The sequence below is a fragment of the Passer domesticus genome, chromosome 15 (assembly GCF_036417665.1).
Source record: "Passer domesticus isolate bPasDom1 chromosome 15, bPasDom1.hap1, whole genome shotgun sequence".
Classification (NCBI taxonomy): Eukaryota; Metazoa; Chordata; class Aves; order Passeriformes; family Passeridae; genus Passer; species Passer domesticus.
Genome location: NC_087488.1, coordinates 3,191,266 through 3,209,265, shown reverse-complemented (window position 1 = coordinate 3,209,265; position 18,000 = coordinate 3,191,266). Strand labels below are relative to the sequence as shown.

Below are 18,000 nucleotides of genomic sequence, written 5' to 3'. Positions count from 1 at the left end.
ACAGGAACCATGAACATTTTTGTGCTGGACTGACCCAAGAACGCAGATGGCAACAATCCACTCACAAGTGTTGTGTGTGTCCAAGAGAGCAGCAGCACAAGTCACCTCCTGCTGTGCTGCACTCTGTGGATCCAAGGCTGGAAATGAAGGATCCAGCTGTGACAGACTTGTCACTTCTTCCAGAAGCAGCAGGGTGGGAGAAGCAGCACCTCTTGCAGGCAGAGACTCCTTCAGACTCACCTCATGCACAGGTAGGTATTACATAGAGATGCCCAGCACATATGAGAGCTACAGCACAGACTGAGATACCTGTGACAATACCAAGTAACAACAGGGACACCTGGGCATGGGGCAGCTCACACACACACATGTCCTTGGCACAACCACTGCCTGCTTTGTCTTCTCAGGGAAGGCACAAAAAGCACCCCAGATCACCCCCTGCTCCCAACCTCACTGCCAGCATTCAGAATGTGCTTCCATCCTTCCAAGGAGATAAGGGGTTAAAGCTAGACTAGAGCTGTTGCCCTGGGAAACCACCGAGGGGCCACTGCAGTGCCTGGAGGGAAGGTTTCTGAAGGATGCAGGGAGGAGAGGCTGAGCCTTGTCTGCCTGGAACAGCACCACTGGAGCAGAGGGCAAGGTACCAGAGCCTAAAAGGTGACAGTCACAGCAAGGCTGTGCCCTCCTGCTGCAACATCCCTGCTGCTGGAGGCACAGAAAATCATTCACAACCATCAGTACCTGAACAGTACAGAAAGATGCAGAGAGACTGCTTGCAAGGGCCTGGAGTGATAAGACAAAGGGGAATGGCTCCACACTGACAGAAAGCAGGGTTAGATTAGAAATGAGGAAGAAATTCTTCCCTGTGAGGGGGCTGAGTCCCTGGCACAGGGTGCCCAGAGCAGCTGTGGCTGCCCCTGGATCCCTGGCAGTGCCCAAGGCCAGGATGGGCAGGGCTTGGAGCAGCCTGGGACAGTGGAAGGTGTCCCTGCCCATGGCAGGGGTGGAAGGAGATGAGCTTTGAGGTCCCTTCCCCAGTCTGGGATTCTATGATCTGCCACAGAGAAAGAGTTCAGGTGAGAAAAGACTGCACAGATGGTAGCTGGCCTGAGGAACAAGCAAAGCCTACTATGGTGCACACTTTGAGAGGCAGAGACATCTCATGTGCCACCTTAAGGTGCAGGAATGGTGGGATGTAGCATCAGGGAAGTAACAAGACAAAAATCACACACTTTGCTTGAAGGGGATGTGGCAGACAAGGAGGTGGTTCAGGAGTGGTTCAGGTGCTTCAAGAGCTTGTCTGTCTCCACCTGCACTTGAATTTTACAGTGCCCATTTAGCCAAGCCCTACAGACAGTGTCCATGTGGGGTGGTCACAGATGCATGCAGAGATTTGGGAACCAGTGACTTTGCTGGGTGTGCCTTTGGGTCATGCACAGAGGTGCATCACAGAGCCTTCACAATCACAGGTGCAGAGGAAAGAGACTGACCACCTTTGAGAACAAATAGCTGATCCAACGTTTTGATGCAAAAGGCAAAGCAGGATGACCAAGGGAGCTGAGGCCACCTGGTCTGACATCACTCCTGGATAAAACAATGGAAAGGCAGGAGATTTTTATAGTCTGTTAAAGAATTAAAAGATAAAAATATAATTAACAGCAGCCATGACAGTTTTATAGAACTAGGTTGAGCTGAACCAAATTTCATCCTTTGAGGAGATTCAAAAGTCTGACCAACACAGTAGATATGCAGGATAAATGTTAAGTATCCCTTGACTGAGTGCTATGAGATCTGCATTTATCCAGTGTTTGAGCAGGCAATAAATGAGAATTAGTGACACCTCTGTCAGCACTGACTTTCACAGGGGAGAGCATCACCAAACACAGGGGTTCTCCTGTTTGGGGTTTCTGCAAAGATCTGTCCAGTTTAACACTGCCCAGGGCTGCAGAGCAGGCAGCCCCAGCCCCTCATCACCTCCACCACAGGATGAACAGATCCAAGGAAAAAGGTCAGCCCCCTGTGCTGCAGAGGGAAGAGATTTCCTTTCTCTCACTCCCTGCAATTCACCTGTCTCCCCTCAGCCCCACCATCCACCTCTCTCATGCCCTTATCCAAAACACTCCATGACTATTCTCCATTATTCTCCTGGTGCTTCAGACACATTCCCAAACCACCACAGCTGCTGGTTCCTTCAATGCTTTTGTTCCATGATGCTATCCAAAGCCCAGAAGCTGAAGCAGAGAAGCTGTCCCAGGGTGCAACAACAGACATTGTCTCCTGAGCTGGTCTTCCTCCTGCAGCTGGAAGTGCTTTCAGGAGAAGGAGGAATGGCCAGTACCAGCACAACAGGTACTGGAACTCCAACACAAAGCTTCCAATCCAAGGCCAAATGTGGGACACAAGAAAAATAGAAGGAAGTCCTTCTCTGCTAGTGGTTAACAGCAAAATTCCTGCTGAGGTTCACAGTCTCCTCTTGCCAGAGACCAAACACTCACAAGTGACACTGAAGACTCAGAACTTCAACACCAATATCCACAGCTTTTTTGTTCATCATGTAAAAACTCAGATCTGGCAAAGCTCAGAATTTTGTCTGGTCAGAGCTGGAAGGCCAGAGTGGACATTTCCCTCTATTCCTCCATGGCACCTCTCCTGTGAGGACAAGCTGAGAGAGTTGGTGTTCAGCCTGGAGAAGAGAAGGCTCCAGGGAGAACTCAGAGCCCTTCTAGTGCCTAAAGGGGCTCCAGGAAAGCTGGAGAGGGACTTTCAACAGGGGCTTGGAGTAACAGGACAAGGGGCAATGGCTTCTCACTGCCAGAGGGCAAAGTTAGGATATTGGAAAGAAAATCTTCCCTGTGACGGGGGTGAGGCACAGGGTGCCCAGAGCAGCTGTGGCTGCCCCTGGATCCCTGGCAGTGCCCAAGGCCAGGCTGGGCAGGGCTTGGAGCAGCCTGGGACAGTGGAAGGTGTCCCTGCCATGGGACAGCAAGTGGAACAAGATGGTCTTTAAGGTCCTTTCCAACCCAAACCAGTCTGGGATTCTATGAAAAACAGAAAGCTTATGGGGGATGTTACCATCAGAACATACACTTAGATCTTCACACCTGGACATTTGGCTCAGTACCACTATATGGTGGAGGATGTGGTAAATTGACCAGCTCTGGAAAGAATGTGCAAACCTCAGCCACTGGTTGTGAATAAGCCAGGCTGGAGAGGGCACAAAGTGTCCTTTACGTGCACAGAGGGAGGAAGACAAAGCCTCTGGGCCAGAAGAGTAGAAGAGCATAAGACAGAATGTACCCTTGGGGACTGCCAATTAAAACCTCATTTTGGGTCTACATCAGTGCAAAATTCAATAGAGTCATGTTGGCAGTGTTGTCATCAGCACTGACACAGCAGCAGCACAAGAGCCTGTGAGAGCTCATGAGACAGAAAAAGAACTGCTAGTACCAGCAATTAGATGGATGAAAACCTAGATACTGTCAAGGTGCATGGACACTACATTCCAAATAGTCCAGAGCTGCAACACTGGGAAATGGGACATGAGACCACAGAAAGCAGAATGACAGAACTATATGTACTAAACCACACCAACTGCTCCATTCACAGCCAGGCCTCTCCCAGGGAAAAAGCCACTTCCCATTTGGCTTACGTTCCTTCTCTTTTTTCCTAGAGAAGTACTGTACCCTTATGCTGAAAAACCAAACAGCTTTCAGAGCAGTTCACCAATGGTCACTTATTTGGATGCTCAATCTGCTTTGAAACCACAGGTTTTGCTCATTTAAAACAAAACAAAGCAAAAAAACCCACATCTGTTTTCACACAAAAACAAACTGAGGGTTTTTGGTTATGACTCCAAGTGCTCATGTTACACCACACTCCCAGAGCCACCTTGGCTGGGAGCTGCAGCTGGAGCCCTGCCAGCGCTCCAGCCCCAGACACACAATCCAGAGCAGCTCCAGCCAGGATGGTTGGAAAGGCTCTGCCTGGACATCTGCCCAGTGCTCAGACCCAAACAAAGCACTGAATGCTGGGCCCTGTACCTCAGCCATCTGTTGGAAAGGGGACAGCTGCAGGTCTGAGTGTGAGCCAGTGCTTTAATCCAGCTCTGCTGGTTCAGATCTCAGCATGGAGCAGTGAGAGCTCCCATCCCCATGACTGTCCTTCCCCCATGCATGGGACACAAGCCATCTAAACAAATGCATAACACTAGGACCAAACTTCATCTTGGCAGCAGGAGAAACCTGAGGAAGTTTCACTCAAGACCCATCAGTCTTCCTCACCCGTGACTCGCACCAGAATCAGCTCCCTTCTGCTTCTCCTTGCACAGGAATGCAGGAAGGAATCTGTCTGTAAAGTTTATTGACCTGACTAATATCTTCCGCTCGTGCTAATGATTTCATGGTTTTGTTTACCACTCCAGTCTGTCCTGCAGAAACAGACACATCACTGGTCCTGTTTGGAAACAGATTGTTTGGATAAGGAGCATATAAACCACTTGGAACCTCAAGAGGGAATACAGAAACCTCTGGACATATCTAGCAACAAGGATCTGGATATCAGCCACTCTCCAAAAGCTTACCAACACAGTTTGGCTGGGGCTGACAGATCCCTGGGCTGAGTAAAATGAAAGGTTCAGGTAATGGCAGTACCTCACGAGTCGGAGGGAGTCCTTGCGGATGTTCACCAAACTCCTCAGTGTCTTCACTGGCTCGTGTGGGGCTGGAGTTATATAGGGAAACTGGAACAAAGAGGCAAATCATTCTTCTGTTATTACATTATAAAAGGTAGCAGCATGTTACCTAGAATGCAATTTACCCAAATCAAGAAGCATGCAGCTTGCAGGGTATTCAGTACAGCAGCCACAAGGAACACTAATAGCAAATTTTATTTACTGATAAATAAAGCCTGTTTCAGGGTGAAAATCCTGCCCTGGCCCAGCAACAGCTCATACTGGAAATGCACACTTTAAGAAAGGGCATTTTCATGAGGTCTTTCTCTCCACCCTGAATTCTCAGTCAGGAAAGCCTTGCTCTCCCAAGCTTTTATTTCCACTAAAGAATCCACCTCCAGCTTGAGCAGAAGAAATGCAGCTCTTTCATGTGTATTGCAGCATGCAAGCAGTGATCTGACTGCTAATCAGCATGCTGAAACCCTGGATTACTGGGGGAAACTCTTTTTATTCTGAAACAATGGGGCAAATGTTCTGGAAAAGAAAAGAGACAGGGATAGGGGGCCTCATTCTATTCTACAGTCAAGAAATATTCTCTCACAGATTGTCCTTTAAATAGGGACAATAATGCTTCAGACTGTAATTCTCCTTAGTGGGCACAGGATCTCCAGTGAGAAATGCAAAGGAAACTGCTTATTGTGGTGATCACAACCTGTAGAGCTGCAGACCTGCCTGCTGGGCACCAGGGACCACCAACACATTTCCTCAGAAATGAGGCAAGGCCTCACTTACTCCAAAGCAAGAACTGGGCCCATGTCCAGAAAACAGTGCTGCTGCTCAGTGCTTGAGTGTTTTTTTTTCTTTTTCCTTGAAGATTAATCAGAGCTGCCAAAGGGCTTTAACTTTACATAGGCAAACTATATTCCACAACAGCCTCCTTCTCTTCAACCTACTTGGCCAATGTCCCACGGTGTTAATGGCCTCTCACCCACTCACTCCCCTCTGGAGAAATGATGAAACCCAGTGCTGGGATGTCAGCAAGGAAACCCAGGCTGAGACATGCAGGTAATGTCACTCTGCCAGGTCAGCCCCTGCAGGGAGGGCCCTGTGTGCAGACGTGGCACAGGGGATGTGCTGAGCACCCCCAGGCCTGCCCAGCACTGCTGCAACCACAGAGCTCCAGCTCCAGTCCCTCCTTCCTAATTGTGTTGCCCAGCTGCACTTCCTGCTTAAACAAAGACTTTCCAGATTCCTCCTTGTCCATCCTGTGAACTGAGCGTGGCTCTAAAGTGACCAATGGCACAGCCTGAGGAGAAACTCAGAAAGCAGAACATGTTTGTAACTGCTCCAATTCCAACTTGCCTCAGTTTCCCTCACCTGTAAAAGCAGGGTGATTCCAAACTACCACCAAGCACTACAAACATGAATTAATTAATGGTCACAGCTTTTCTGAGGAGACATGTAAGTAATTAAATTAAATAACTAATTAAACTAGAACCATGACTTCTAGTTCTCATTTTCATGTTTGGAAGCTACAGAAATAACTAAGAATATAGTGAACAAAGCAAGCAGCTCTTCCCTTCCCTCTCCAGCACTCAGAAAACATCTCCAATGGCTCCTCTGTAACCTTTTCGTTCTTTTTAAGCAGTTCTGAGATGCAAGAGAAATCCAAAACATAACATTTTGCATAAAATTCCTGTCTTTCCCTCAAAACAACATTATTCCCTTTTCAAGAACAAGCCAATCACTTGATCAAGTAGCTTTTCACAGTCTTGCAGACATCTGTGGGCCCCAAATTACATTTATGTTCCAGCTAGGAAAAGAGAAGGAGGGATTTTCTGAGCAGCCCATCTAGGTATAAACCCACAAAATGTCAGGGTCTGTCTTAACACTGCCCCACACCACTCAGGCCACTCAGAAAAGAGCTTGTGTTGAACACCCAACCTGCCCAGGAGCCTTGGGAAGTTCAGGCTCTGCTTCCCAGCCTTCTCTGCAGCATGTTTCACACTTGCTCAGGCAGGCAAGCAGAATTAGTCCCAAACTCTGTGCTGCTCAGTCCCTGTTCTCCCTCCCCCACCACTAATTCCTTCTGTCCTGAGTGAAAATAAACTTCCAAGGTGAATTCAGCTTGTCAGGAGAACTCAGTTTGCATCTGAACAGACTGGAATGGCATTCCCCAGGCAGTGAGGACCTCTCAGGTCTGTGCCACTCTCCTCTACAAACCTACACAAGATTTTCCAAAACAGGCAGGAAACAAAAAAGAGTAAAACAGACAGAACATAGGAACTTGCCTGAACTGGTCTATTTCCAAGGAAGTTTAAGTCCATGTTCTCACCAAAAAGGTAACCCTCGGGATGAGGGGTGTCAAACTTCTCACCTCCCATGAAGAAGTGACTTGCAAAGTAGTTTCCTAGAAACACGAGAGAATGAAAAAAAAAAACAAACTGTAAATGAGTGCTTCCTGGAAAATCTGTGCTTTTAAATTCACAAGTATAAAAGAGCAACAAGACACAGAAAATACTTGCTTATTCACCCCTTCCCTGTAGTACTGAGGTCCACTGCCAACAGTAGGAGAAGAGAGAAAAAAAGAAACAAACAAAATAAAAACCTGGAATAAAAATTACAGTGGAGATAATTCCATTTCAACTTGTTTTCCAGAGAAGGGACAGGAAGCAGGAAAAGTCAGCTCTTTCCAATGCTGCTCCATTCTGGCCAATTCTTCCTGTTTTCTCCACTTCCCAATGTGAAGCCCAGTCCCACAAACACCATGGCCCTGCTCAGAGAGGGATGAGCTTCCTCCCACTGCTAAGTTCAGCACTGCCAGAGGGTCTCCTGTTAGGCAAAGTTTGTCTTTCACTCCCATATCCCACACAACAACTACCCAAACCTTTACTGGGAGTGCTGGAGACTGCACACCCTGATGCTGATTTAATTAATATTGCTGGCAGTTCTAAATGCAGAAACAGGGATGTCTGGGAGAGAAAACAGGGACTGACTAAAGTGAAAGTCAGCTCCGAAAGTTTCACCATGAATTTGTTTCATTCATCTTTAAGATGATGCACTACAGTGAAAATTGCAGGACACAAGGCATGTGCAAGGTCACTGGGATTCTGGAGCATGGAATTGACTGTAAAATGAACAGAATTAATTCAGGTGTGTGAAAGCACCACAAATGCAGCTCCCTCCTAGAAAGACCTCAGGAAAACACTCTCAAATGTGAACTTTCCAGAGGTACACTTACAGAAAAATAAGTACCAGGAGAGAATTGAAATAAAAGGCTCCATCCAAGTCACTTCCCTTCAAGTTTCAGAGTGGGGGATGAGAGGACTGAGCCAATTGTACATTTGCTTCCCTGGGTGCAATGCATAGACAGCATAAATTTGTGTTAAAATGAGTCATTCCAGAAGCAGTAACTAATCATCTGAATGGCTATGGAGACATTCTGGAGAGATCTGCAGTCCCACTAGCTAGGAGCAAGCAGGATTTACTCTGAAATGGAAGGGTTTTCATGAATGGCCCTGTTTTTTCCATTAAGGCTTTCTCCCTTTATGCTTCAAGAAAGGCTCTTTTCACACTGCACAGATGGCAGTGCCTTAATGATGACAGGAGGGCTCAGCTATTGCTGAGCTCAGCTAACAAGCACCCAGATGTTTGTAGGACTGAAACACTGCTTCTTTCCAGATACAACAATCACCTTCAGTACAGGTCCAGCAGCTACTCAGAATCTGTCCTACAGAATCAGAATAACAAAATCACAGAATCATTTAGGTTGGAAAAGCCCTCCAAGACCATCTAGTCCAACCTGTGACCTATCAACACCTTGTCAACCAGATCAGCACTGAGTGCCATCCAGTCATTTCCTGGACACAAATGTAAGTGCCCCAAATGACAGGGAATCTTTTCCCATTCCTCCCAGAAGCAACAAATTAAAAAACTAATCTGTATATAATCTCCAAGCACAGCCAGGCTGACAGTGCCTCTCCACCAGAGATACACCACGGTGGTATGTGTATGCACTGAGGTTCAGAAAACCACACTGAAGGCTGGAGTTCAGGAGCAGATTCCACATTTTATGTGGGTCAAGCAGGATTATGTTTTGCAACATTTTATTTGATCAGCTGAGAAGACAATGCTTGTGCAGGATGTCTCAGTACCACAGCAGCTGGTTATCTGGGACCAGAGTCAGAGAACTCCCTCTTATCCAGTGAGTGAGACAGAATTACAGAATCATAGAATTGCCTGGGCTGGAAGGGACCTTAAAGAACACACAGCTCCAACTCTCTGCCATGGACACCTTCCATGGCACCAGGCTGCTCCAAGCTCTGTCCAGCCTGGCCTTGGACACTTCCAGGAATGCCAAAGCCACAGCTTCTCTGGGCAAACCTGTGCAAGGGCCTCTTCACCCTTGCAGGGAAGGATTTCTTTCTAATATCCAATTTAACCCTACTCTCTGTCAGTTTGAATCCATTCCCCTTTGTCCTGTCACTCCAGACCCTTGTAGATAATCCTGCCCCATCTTTTCTTTAAGCTCCCTCCAGACACTGCAAGGCCACAGTGAGGTCACCCCAAACCTTTCCTCCCAGCAGAGCTGCTCCATCCCTGGGATCATCCTGGTGCCTCCTCTGGACTCCCTCCAGCAGCTCCACATCCCTTCTGTGCTGGAGGCAGCTCTGCAGCTGGGGTCTCACCTGAGCAGAGGGACACAATCCCCCCACTCCTGCTGCCCACGCTGTGGGATCAGCCCAGGACATGGTCTGAGAGCATCTCCAGAGATGAAAAGGTCTCTCTTGCTCCACTGGAACAACACTCAGACACAAAACCAGCACGTTCAAGGCACCTGCCACACTGTCACTGCTCCACTAAGAACTACTTTTGACATCTCTACCAAATTGTTGGGATTTCTCACAAATACAGTAGCTGGAATCACAGCTTCAGTTCCAGTTTCAGACTGAACTCTCTTCATCTTCCTGCTAAGTCACCTCCTGCAATGTGAAGGAGAGGTTTTTTCCCCCGAGGCACTTGCTTCACAAGCAAACAAGAACCACAGTGCCAGGCACAAGGAGCACAGGGAAAACCACTGTGAGGTGCTCAGAGGGAACACAGTGGTGATCAGAACAACCCCAGGCTCTGCCACTGCTGCTGCACACTCAGAAGCTGCCATGCACACGAGGTCTCCACAGACAAACAAACCAGAATGGCAGCACACTGTCTCCACAAATTTATAACACAGTTTTCAGCAGCTAAAAAAAGATATTCTGTTGGAAGCTTTCGGAAAGCACTTGCTACAATGACACCCGAAGTTCAGAGCTCTCAAGGTAAGACCAAAGTTGTGCAGGAATCCTCCCAACCACTGTCACAACCACCTCGGAGTCTGCCCAAGTTGGAGGCAGAACATTTGAAGAAAGCATTTCTTAAATATCATACTAAGGACTAAAACGAAAAGGAAACTTCCAGATGGAAAATATGAGGCATCCTCTTTTGCAGTCAGTGTGACATTTAGGATTTTTAGTGGTTCTAACAGGCCTGCATACATTTCCTATGCATCAGAATCCTAGATTCCATTTCCAAATCCAGTACAAAGACAGCTGTAGAACTTTGGCCAGGCTACCTTGTTCCTATATGTTCCCCCAGGCTATAAAACCACCTTGAGCAGGTGTTCCAAGGCCAGCTTTACACACTGCTCTGTAGCTATGGGCACAAGGAGAATGCTCAGTGCCATCCTCTTTGGACGGAAAAAGGAAAAGCAAAAAATCCTTGAATTGATCCTCCACAGATCCTCTGCTACAAACAGAAACCCTGCAGGAAAATGCAGTGACACACTGACCAGAAAAGAATCACACATAAATAAAAAAGGATGGAATAGGATAAAAATGTCAGAACAAAGCTTTACTTCCCCAAAGTAAATCAGCACAAAGCACAGAGCAGCATGAGATAAAAGAGAACATGACCAAGCGAGACAGATGAAGCCCAGGCAGTGGTTGTAAGAGAAATTGTTGTGGTGGAAAACTTTACAGTGGCTGGAAAAACTGGGACCACTGGGACACACAGAACAGCCAAGGCTGACTCACTCGTTTGGCCCATGCAAAACCAAACTGGAACCCAAGGCTCCTCCAAGGCACCAAATGACACCAAAATACTTTATATCTGGTCCAACATAGTGATGGGGGTTTATTATCATAATTGCACCAGATTGCCCAGTCATAATTACCTCTCCCCAAGCCAGCATCCTAATCCCATATCCATGCAACACATGGATGTGATGCACACAGATGAGCTGGGAAGGGACATAACTGTAATCCCACCACAGCATGGCTGTGCCATACAACATTCATTAACAGAAAGCATTTAGGTGCCCATTTAGGTTTCTCACCATTAATACAATTAACAGTGAAGTGATAGAAGTTGGGTTGTGTTTAATTACTCGGCCAGACAGTCACCACCATGGCAGACTGACAGCAGAGTGCCAGGCACAGCCCGAGCCAGCACACAGGGACAGTGACACTGTCATGGCACACAGCAGCACAGGGATGCACTGCGTGTGACTCTGGATACTCTTCTCCTATTTAAAACTGCTCTTTCTTTGATTAAAGCCTCATTCCCAAAACAACAAAGCAGTTCAGCTTCAGAGAGGAGCAATCCATTTCCTTTTTTTCCTGCCAGGAATCTCCAGGGAATCCTCTTCCAAGAGCCTGCTCCAGAGCAGAGCCATCCCAAGGGCTCATGGAACAGGAGCAGAGCTGTGGGAAGCACTGGGGCATTGCTCACTGCTCCAAAGCAACAGGGCCATGGCAGATCCTTTCACTGCTCCAAGCACTGAAGCACCACAGAGATCACAACTGTTCCCTGCTAAACAGGGAAAAAAATTACCCATTTTTAGCCTGTTTCACAGAGGCACTTACTCTTCTGTACAAACCAGGCCTTCCTCCCAACCCGTCAGGAAGGCACAGTGCCAGCACGGGCTCCATAAAGCAAGAAATTTTGGTTAAAAGGTACCAGCAAAGAGGGGTCAGACAAGGAAATTGGGTATCACCTTACAGCAGCCTCAGTCACCCAGATGCAGAAGGAAAAATGTAGATGATACCCACCCAGAGCCTTGGAGGAAGAAGCAGGGCATTTTCAGAGGATTTTTGACTACAAAACTGCACACAATTTCCAACAAAGCTGTGAAACAACCTGCTTCACTGAGGCCTGGCTCATGCAGACCAAGGAGAATTCCACAGCAATCTGCTCCGTCCTCCCCAGGGCAGGTGACTGACCTAGCAACAACCACATCAAAAGGCAATAAAGCAGAAGTGAATATTCACCTCAGCCTTTGCAACCAGCTGTGACTCAACAAGGCTCAGTCACCGTCCCTGTCCACAGGCAGGCTGACATGCAGCTGAAATCACAGCCAGACACCTGCATTTGGGGTTGATGTCCTTGCACAGTGTGTCCTTGGGAGGGGGCATCTGCTCCCTCATCAAACACAAACCCTCATCCTTCCAACTGATGCCATGGACAGCAGCTGAGCAGACACTTCAAGATCTGCTGAAATCAGAGACAAGGAGGGCTAGGATGGAGAAGGAGAAGGACAGTGCTGCACACAGGATGGGTGAGCTCAGGTATTTCCCTCACCACTTGTTCAGCCTATCAGGGTAATCTCAGAGCCAGGAGTGTGTGCCAGGCTCACTCTCCAGCACACACACCCAACACAGCCCATGGAAAACCAGCTTCTTCCAGACAGGGCTCACAGCAGCCGTGTCCAGTGAGAAATAACTAGCAAACATTTAGCCCAAGAACATTTTGTACTACTTCCAGCTTGCTTCCTGGAATCAAAACTGTACTCACTCACTTCCAGTCATCCCCACTGCCAGGTTTGGTACCAACCTTCCCCTCTCCAAGACAATCACTGTGGAGATGGCAGGGCGTCAGAGGACACTGTCCCTGTGAGCACGCTGCAGGAGGGAGGGGAGCTGCCATCCAACAGCCCTCACTGCTCTGGGCTTTGAGCCTCCACCTCACCCCCTCTTCTTCTGCCTGGAGCTTGAACAGCTCTTCTCTCTCCCCAAAGTCAAGAGGATCCTTGTCAGATAAACCCAAAGAATGTGAAGAGAAAGCTGGCTTAACACCAGCTTTCAGAAAGAGCACGAGAAAATGACACAGAAAATTAATTAGCAAGCCTTTAATTGCATCCAGAGCCTTTGTAGGAAACACAAATATTTTCATTTAACCAGCTGGTTGAAAGCATTGGCTGCTCAGTTCCACAAGGGAGGTGTCACACATGGAACACTCTTTGGTAGCATTCTGGTGCACAGATCCCCTTCAGGGAGCATGGCACCACACAAACCCAACCTCAGGAGTGTGATGGGGTTACCTTGGCAAGCCCCAAACCCAACACACCACCAACTTCCAGTTCAACTTCCAGTTCAACAGCACAGGAACAACAGGAGGTGATGTGAAAGAAGTTTAATGGCCATTGCATATGGTGGTTATAATTATTTCACTTTTTATCTAAAATGCTGTCACACACAGATCCAGCTGCAGCCAAACTGTGACATTTGCCTTTCCCAGCTGCCCAAAAATCTAGCTCCCAAACCCCTTAAAAAAAGCAGTTATCTTTCCTAAGAGAGCCAACACAGCTGTTGGACTTTTCTAGGCAGGTTTCCCCCTTCCACTTCCTCCACACCACCATTCCTGCTGAAGGCCAACCTACAACAAGACAAGGTGTAACAGTGACAGGACTTTATCTGAGATAATCCTGCACCCCCTCCAAACCAAACAGGGGTCCTGGCTCCTCTGAGGCTGTCACAGCAGCAGGTCACGGACACACACAGGACTTGAATCTCTGAATGAAAAGTCTTTGTATCTGAGAGTGAGGAGAACCCAAACTGCTGCTCTGCAAATTCTTCAGCCTGCCTGGAAAAGCCCTGACAGAACCAAAACCTGGAAAAAATTGTAAGCAAATGGATATTGCAGGGGGAAAGAGTACCTGAATTCCCCTGACCACTTCTTTTCTGAGAAGAATAAATAAAACACTTTAAACAAGTTAAACCTGGTCAATCTCAAAGCCAGCCCAAGACAAGGTGAGTCATGGGCTCATCCCAACTGCACACAAGGGGCACTGACAACTCTCCAAGCCTTCAGAACAATTCCCTGTGGAAAACAGCCAGCCAGTAGGCTGTGTCAGCCCAACAGCTCCTAGGTGAGAGCCACTGCCGTTTTAAGGAGTTAAACGGGGTTGTCATGCGGGAATTTGGCCATCCTGGATTCAACCGGACCCAATTCCGCTCCCTGCCCCACCGAGCCCCGCCGCACTTCCACCGCGGGGAGCGGCCCCGAGCGCCGCAGGACCCGGGCCCCGGGCGGGGACGGCGGGACAGCCGAGCCCTGGATGCGGGCACCGAGCCCTGGATGCGGGCACCGAGCCCTGGATGCGGGCACCGAGCCCCGGGCAGCCCGGCCCGGCGCCGCCGCGGACACCCATCCACGGCCTCTCGGCCAGCGCGGCCGGGCAGAGCCGGAGCCGGTGACAGCCCAGGCCGGTGACAGCGCTCCCGCTGCCCCCTCCCGGCCCCCCCGCCCGGCCCCGGAGCACCGGGCCCGGCACGGCCTGGCCCCCTCCCCGGTCCCCGCGGCCCTCACCGGACTTGGGCGGGTAGCGGTAGGCCGAGTTGGCCTGGATGTCGATGTCCTCCACGCCCGCGATGCGCCGGCTGAGCAGGGAGCCCATGGCGGCCGCGGACAGGGCGGGCGGGCCGGGGGCGCAGAGCGGCAGCGGCGGCACCGGCACCGGGACCCGCACCCACGGCGGCGGCGCGGGGCACGCCGGGACTGCCAGTCCTCCCGCCCCGGGACTACAGCTCCCGGCAGCCACCGCGGCGGCGCCTACCAACGGTGGGGCGGGGAGGCGGCGGCATCTACCAAAGGCCGGGCGGCGGGGGGATTAGCTGCGCCGGCAGAAGGCGCTGCGGCGGGAACGGGGATGGCGATGGGAATGGGGCTGGGAATGGGAAAGGAACGAGGGTGGGAACAGGAGTGGGCTCAGGGATGAGCATGGGGCACTCTGCATGGGAGGGACGCGGGCGTGGAGATCACCGGGGCACACCTCAGATGGAGAAGGCCTTGGGAGCTCACGCAGGGATGCTCGAGGACACATCCTGTACAGGGATGCACAGGGAGGATGCTCGAGGACACATCATGTACAGAGATGCAGAAGGAGGAGGCTCGAGGACACATCCTGTACAGGGATGCACAAGGAGGATGCTCGAGGACACATCCTGTACAGGGATGCACAGGGAGGAGGCTCCAGGACATATCCTGTACAGGGATGCACAGGGAGGAGGCTCGAGGACACATCCTGCACAGGGATGCACAGGGAGGATGCTCCAGGACACATCCTGTACAGGGATGCACAAGGAGGAGGCTCCAGGACACATCCTGTACAGGGATGCACAAGGAGGAGGCTCCAGGACATATCCTGTACAGGGATGCACAGGGAGGAGGCTCCAGGACATATCCTGCACAGGGATGCACAAGGAGGAGGCTCGAGGACACATCCTGTACAGGGATGCACAAGGAGGAGGCTCGAGGACACATCCTGTACAGGGATGCACAGGGAGGATGCTCAAGGACACATCCTGTACAGGGATGCACAGGGAGGAGGCTCGAGGACACATCCTGTACAGGGAAGCACAGGGAGGATGGATGCCAGGCACACACCTCACACAGGGATGCAGAGGGAGAATGCCCAAGGTCATGCTCTGCACAGGGGAGATGCCCAGAGAGTCACAGCCTGCACAGGGATGCCCAGGGAGAATTGTCCAGGGCACTTCCCAGAGGTGGGACCTGCTACTGGCTGAGGCTCAAAGCCAGAGGAAAGGAGGTGATCTGCCTCCCACGGGGAAGCCTCTCCTCTCTGGGTTCCTCCCCTCACAGGTAATCCACGCATGAAAGGAAATGGAGATGCCTGAGGTTTGGATGTGAGGACAGGGAATGGCCACGGGCTGCCTCACATGTGGGACAGAACAGTCGGGAGGATGGCGTGGAGGTAGAGGCACGAAAAAGCCACCAATGTCCCAAGATTGAGCAGCACCTGTCCCCTCTGGCAGCGAGAACACAGAAAAGCCAGTCCCTGTGATGGGAAGTACCTGCCTGCACATCATGCTGCAAAGGAACTGGGGACCCAAATTCCCAGCAGTGGAGCTGGGAATCACTGGGAGACATGAAGGAGCTGAGTTGGCACATGTGAAATCCCTTAGATTGGCCTTGGGAGCAGGGAAGAGAGCTGGGATTTAGGGAGATGGGATGGAGCAGGGAGCAGAGCCTGCCAGCACAGGAGGATTTGGTGATAGCAAGCGAGCAGGCAGTGGGTGGAATTTGCTGGCTGTAAACACAAACTAAAACACGCCCAGCAGGAACAAGCAAACAATCCCAAGGCGAAACGTGCTTCCGGACAGTCATTATCCTTGCAGCTGTTGTGGCCACACAAACACAGCCACAGGGGCTGGAAGAGGCACGGGATGGCGGGGAACACACGCTGGGGGTGAGGACAGGAGCAGAGCTCGCTCTTCTGCATCCCATTGTGCAGCAGGGCTGGGAAGGAGGACAGGGAAAAGGCAGGGAACGAGCAACAAGTCCTGCTGGCCAAGCACAAGAACTGGGTACCCTGCACCTGGCACAGGGGCTGTGCCTTGGCAGTAGCTGTGCCTGTGTCCCCCAGGATCCCCCAGCACCTGGAGGGCCAGTGCCTCTTGCTCAAGCAGCCTCTCCGTGCAAGGGTTTCTCATAACATGGACAGGGACAGGGATGGAGCCCACTGACCATCACAGTGACTCGTGCGCTGGCCCAGAGCGTGCCCAGGGCTCCCTGCCTGCACAGCCACAGGAACAAGCTCTGGGCAGTGCCCTGGCAGCAGTGGGATGATGTGGACAGCTCGTGTGCCACCAGCAGCCCCAGACTGAGCAGGGTGAATCCACAGCCCCTGAGGTTCAGGCTGCAGGCCAGCAGCTAATTTGGGGTCAGTGCTGGAGCGGACTGGACACAGCAAGGGTCAGTGGGTCCATCTCCCTGTGCTGCCCTGAGAGCTGGTGGCCAGCTGGCCACAGCCTGGGGGCAAACACAGTAGTGTTTGCACCATAAAGCAGGTGAGGAGGGGAATTTGCATACAGACAGAAGATGAGAGTCCCTCTCCCTTTCCTCACACAACCTGAGCACTGACAGCATCCTGTCCTTCTCCAGCTCAAAGAGGCATCTGCCCCAGAGCTGTTCCCCAAGCTTTTTTTGGGAACAATCATGAGATCCTAGAGTGGTTTGGGTTGGAAGGGACCTTAAAGATGACCTCGCTGCAAACCCACATTCCCTGAGCACCATGAGCCCCGTGCCATGCGGGTTAAGCGGGGGACAGCCAGGTCCCACAGCCGCGGGGTGCTGGCTCTGCCCGGGAAGCTGCAGCAGGAGTTCTTTTGTTCGTGCAAAACCCCCCGCAGCCGCCCGGAGGAAGCCGCCGGGCCCCGGGGGGGTTGTTGCCATCTGGGAGGGCAGGGCATTTCGCTGGAGAATCTGTCCCTGCTCGGTGAGACGTGTGTGACAGACAGCGGCAATAGGAGCCTCCTCCAAGCCCATTTCTTTAGCCTGTTGAGAGCACTCTGAAGAGCAGCCTTGCACTCCGGCAACTCAACCACTTCCCTCCAAAAGAGCAACACTGAGCAAACTTACTGAGATTGCATGCAACAGAACTGTAATCAGGTTGTTACAAAGGAGCTAAGTCCTGGCTCCAGTCCTTTCCAGTGCGGAGCTCTATGGAACTTCCAGCAACTGGTGATCAGCTGGATTTCACACTGACCCTGAGCCTTAAGGTCCAGCAGTCAAATTTGTTTTCCAGCTACTTTAGTCTGCCTAATCAGCATCTCATCAGTTTAGCCACTGATGTTTAGTGTTACTGAACTCTTAACTCCAGGGTTCTAATCTTGCTATTTACCTTCCTCACCACCATCTCACAGATGAGAGGTGCCCATCCCATGCTCAGCCCGTCCGCCGCATCCCGGAGCGAGCGGAGCCGAGGGGCAGCAGCTCCTCCGGCACACACAAAGGCAGGATATTGCACCACGGGCCCTCCATCCATCGAGGGCACGGCCAGCAGCACCGGGGAGGAGAGGGGATGGCTCAGCGAGGGAGCAGGGCTGCCCTGCCAGCCCACGCCAGGGCCCCACAGCTCCTCAGGTGGGTCCCCAGGGCTGGAGAAGCAGCAACAGCCCCACAAACCCTGGTGGTGCCACCCCAGTGGGTTTTGCACTGGTATTCTCTGGGTTTCCCGAGATGTGTTTGAGCCCATTTTGGTGCTGCCAGCCCCAGGA

At 51.0% G+C, this 18,000-nt stretch overlaps 1 protein-coding gene across 3 annotated transcripts in view; it reads right to left on the bottom strand.

Moving 5' to 3' along the window:
• The window catches only part of MGRN1 (mahogunin ring finger 1), a 49,874-nt gene extending 35,381 nt beyond the window's left edge, over positions 1-14,493 (bottom strand). The window contains exons 1-3 of one of the 3 annotated variants that reach the window (XM_064389918.1): positions 14,291-14,493; positions 6,961-7,079; positions 4,650-4,738 (exon numbers count right to left, since the gene is read on the bottom strand). In XM_064389918.1, coding sequence (XP_064245988.1) covers positions 4,650-4,738; positions 6,961-7,079; positions 14,291-14,378 — 296 coding nt within the window. In that variant the 5' untranslated portion in view covers positions 14,379-14,493. The remainder of the gene's footprint in view (positions 1-4,649; positions 4,739-6,960; positions 7,080-14,290) is intronic. The other 2 variants (XM_064389916.1, XM_064389917.1) reach the window with 2 other exon arrangements.
• Positions 14,494-18,000: the final 3,507 nt, after the last annotated feature.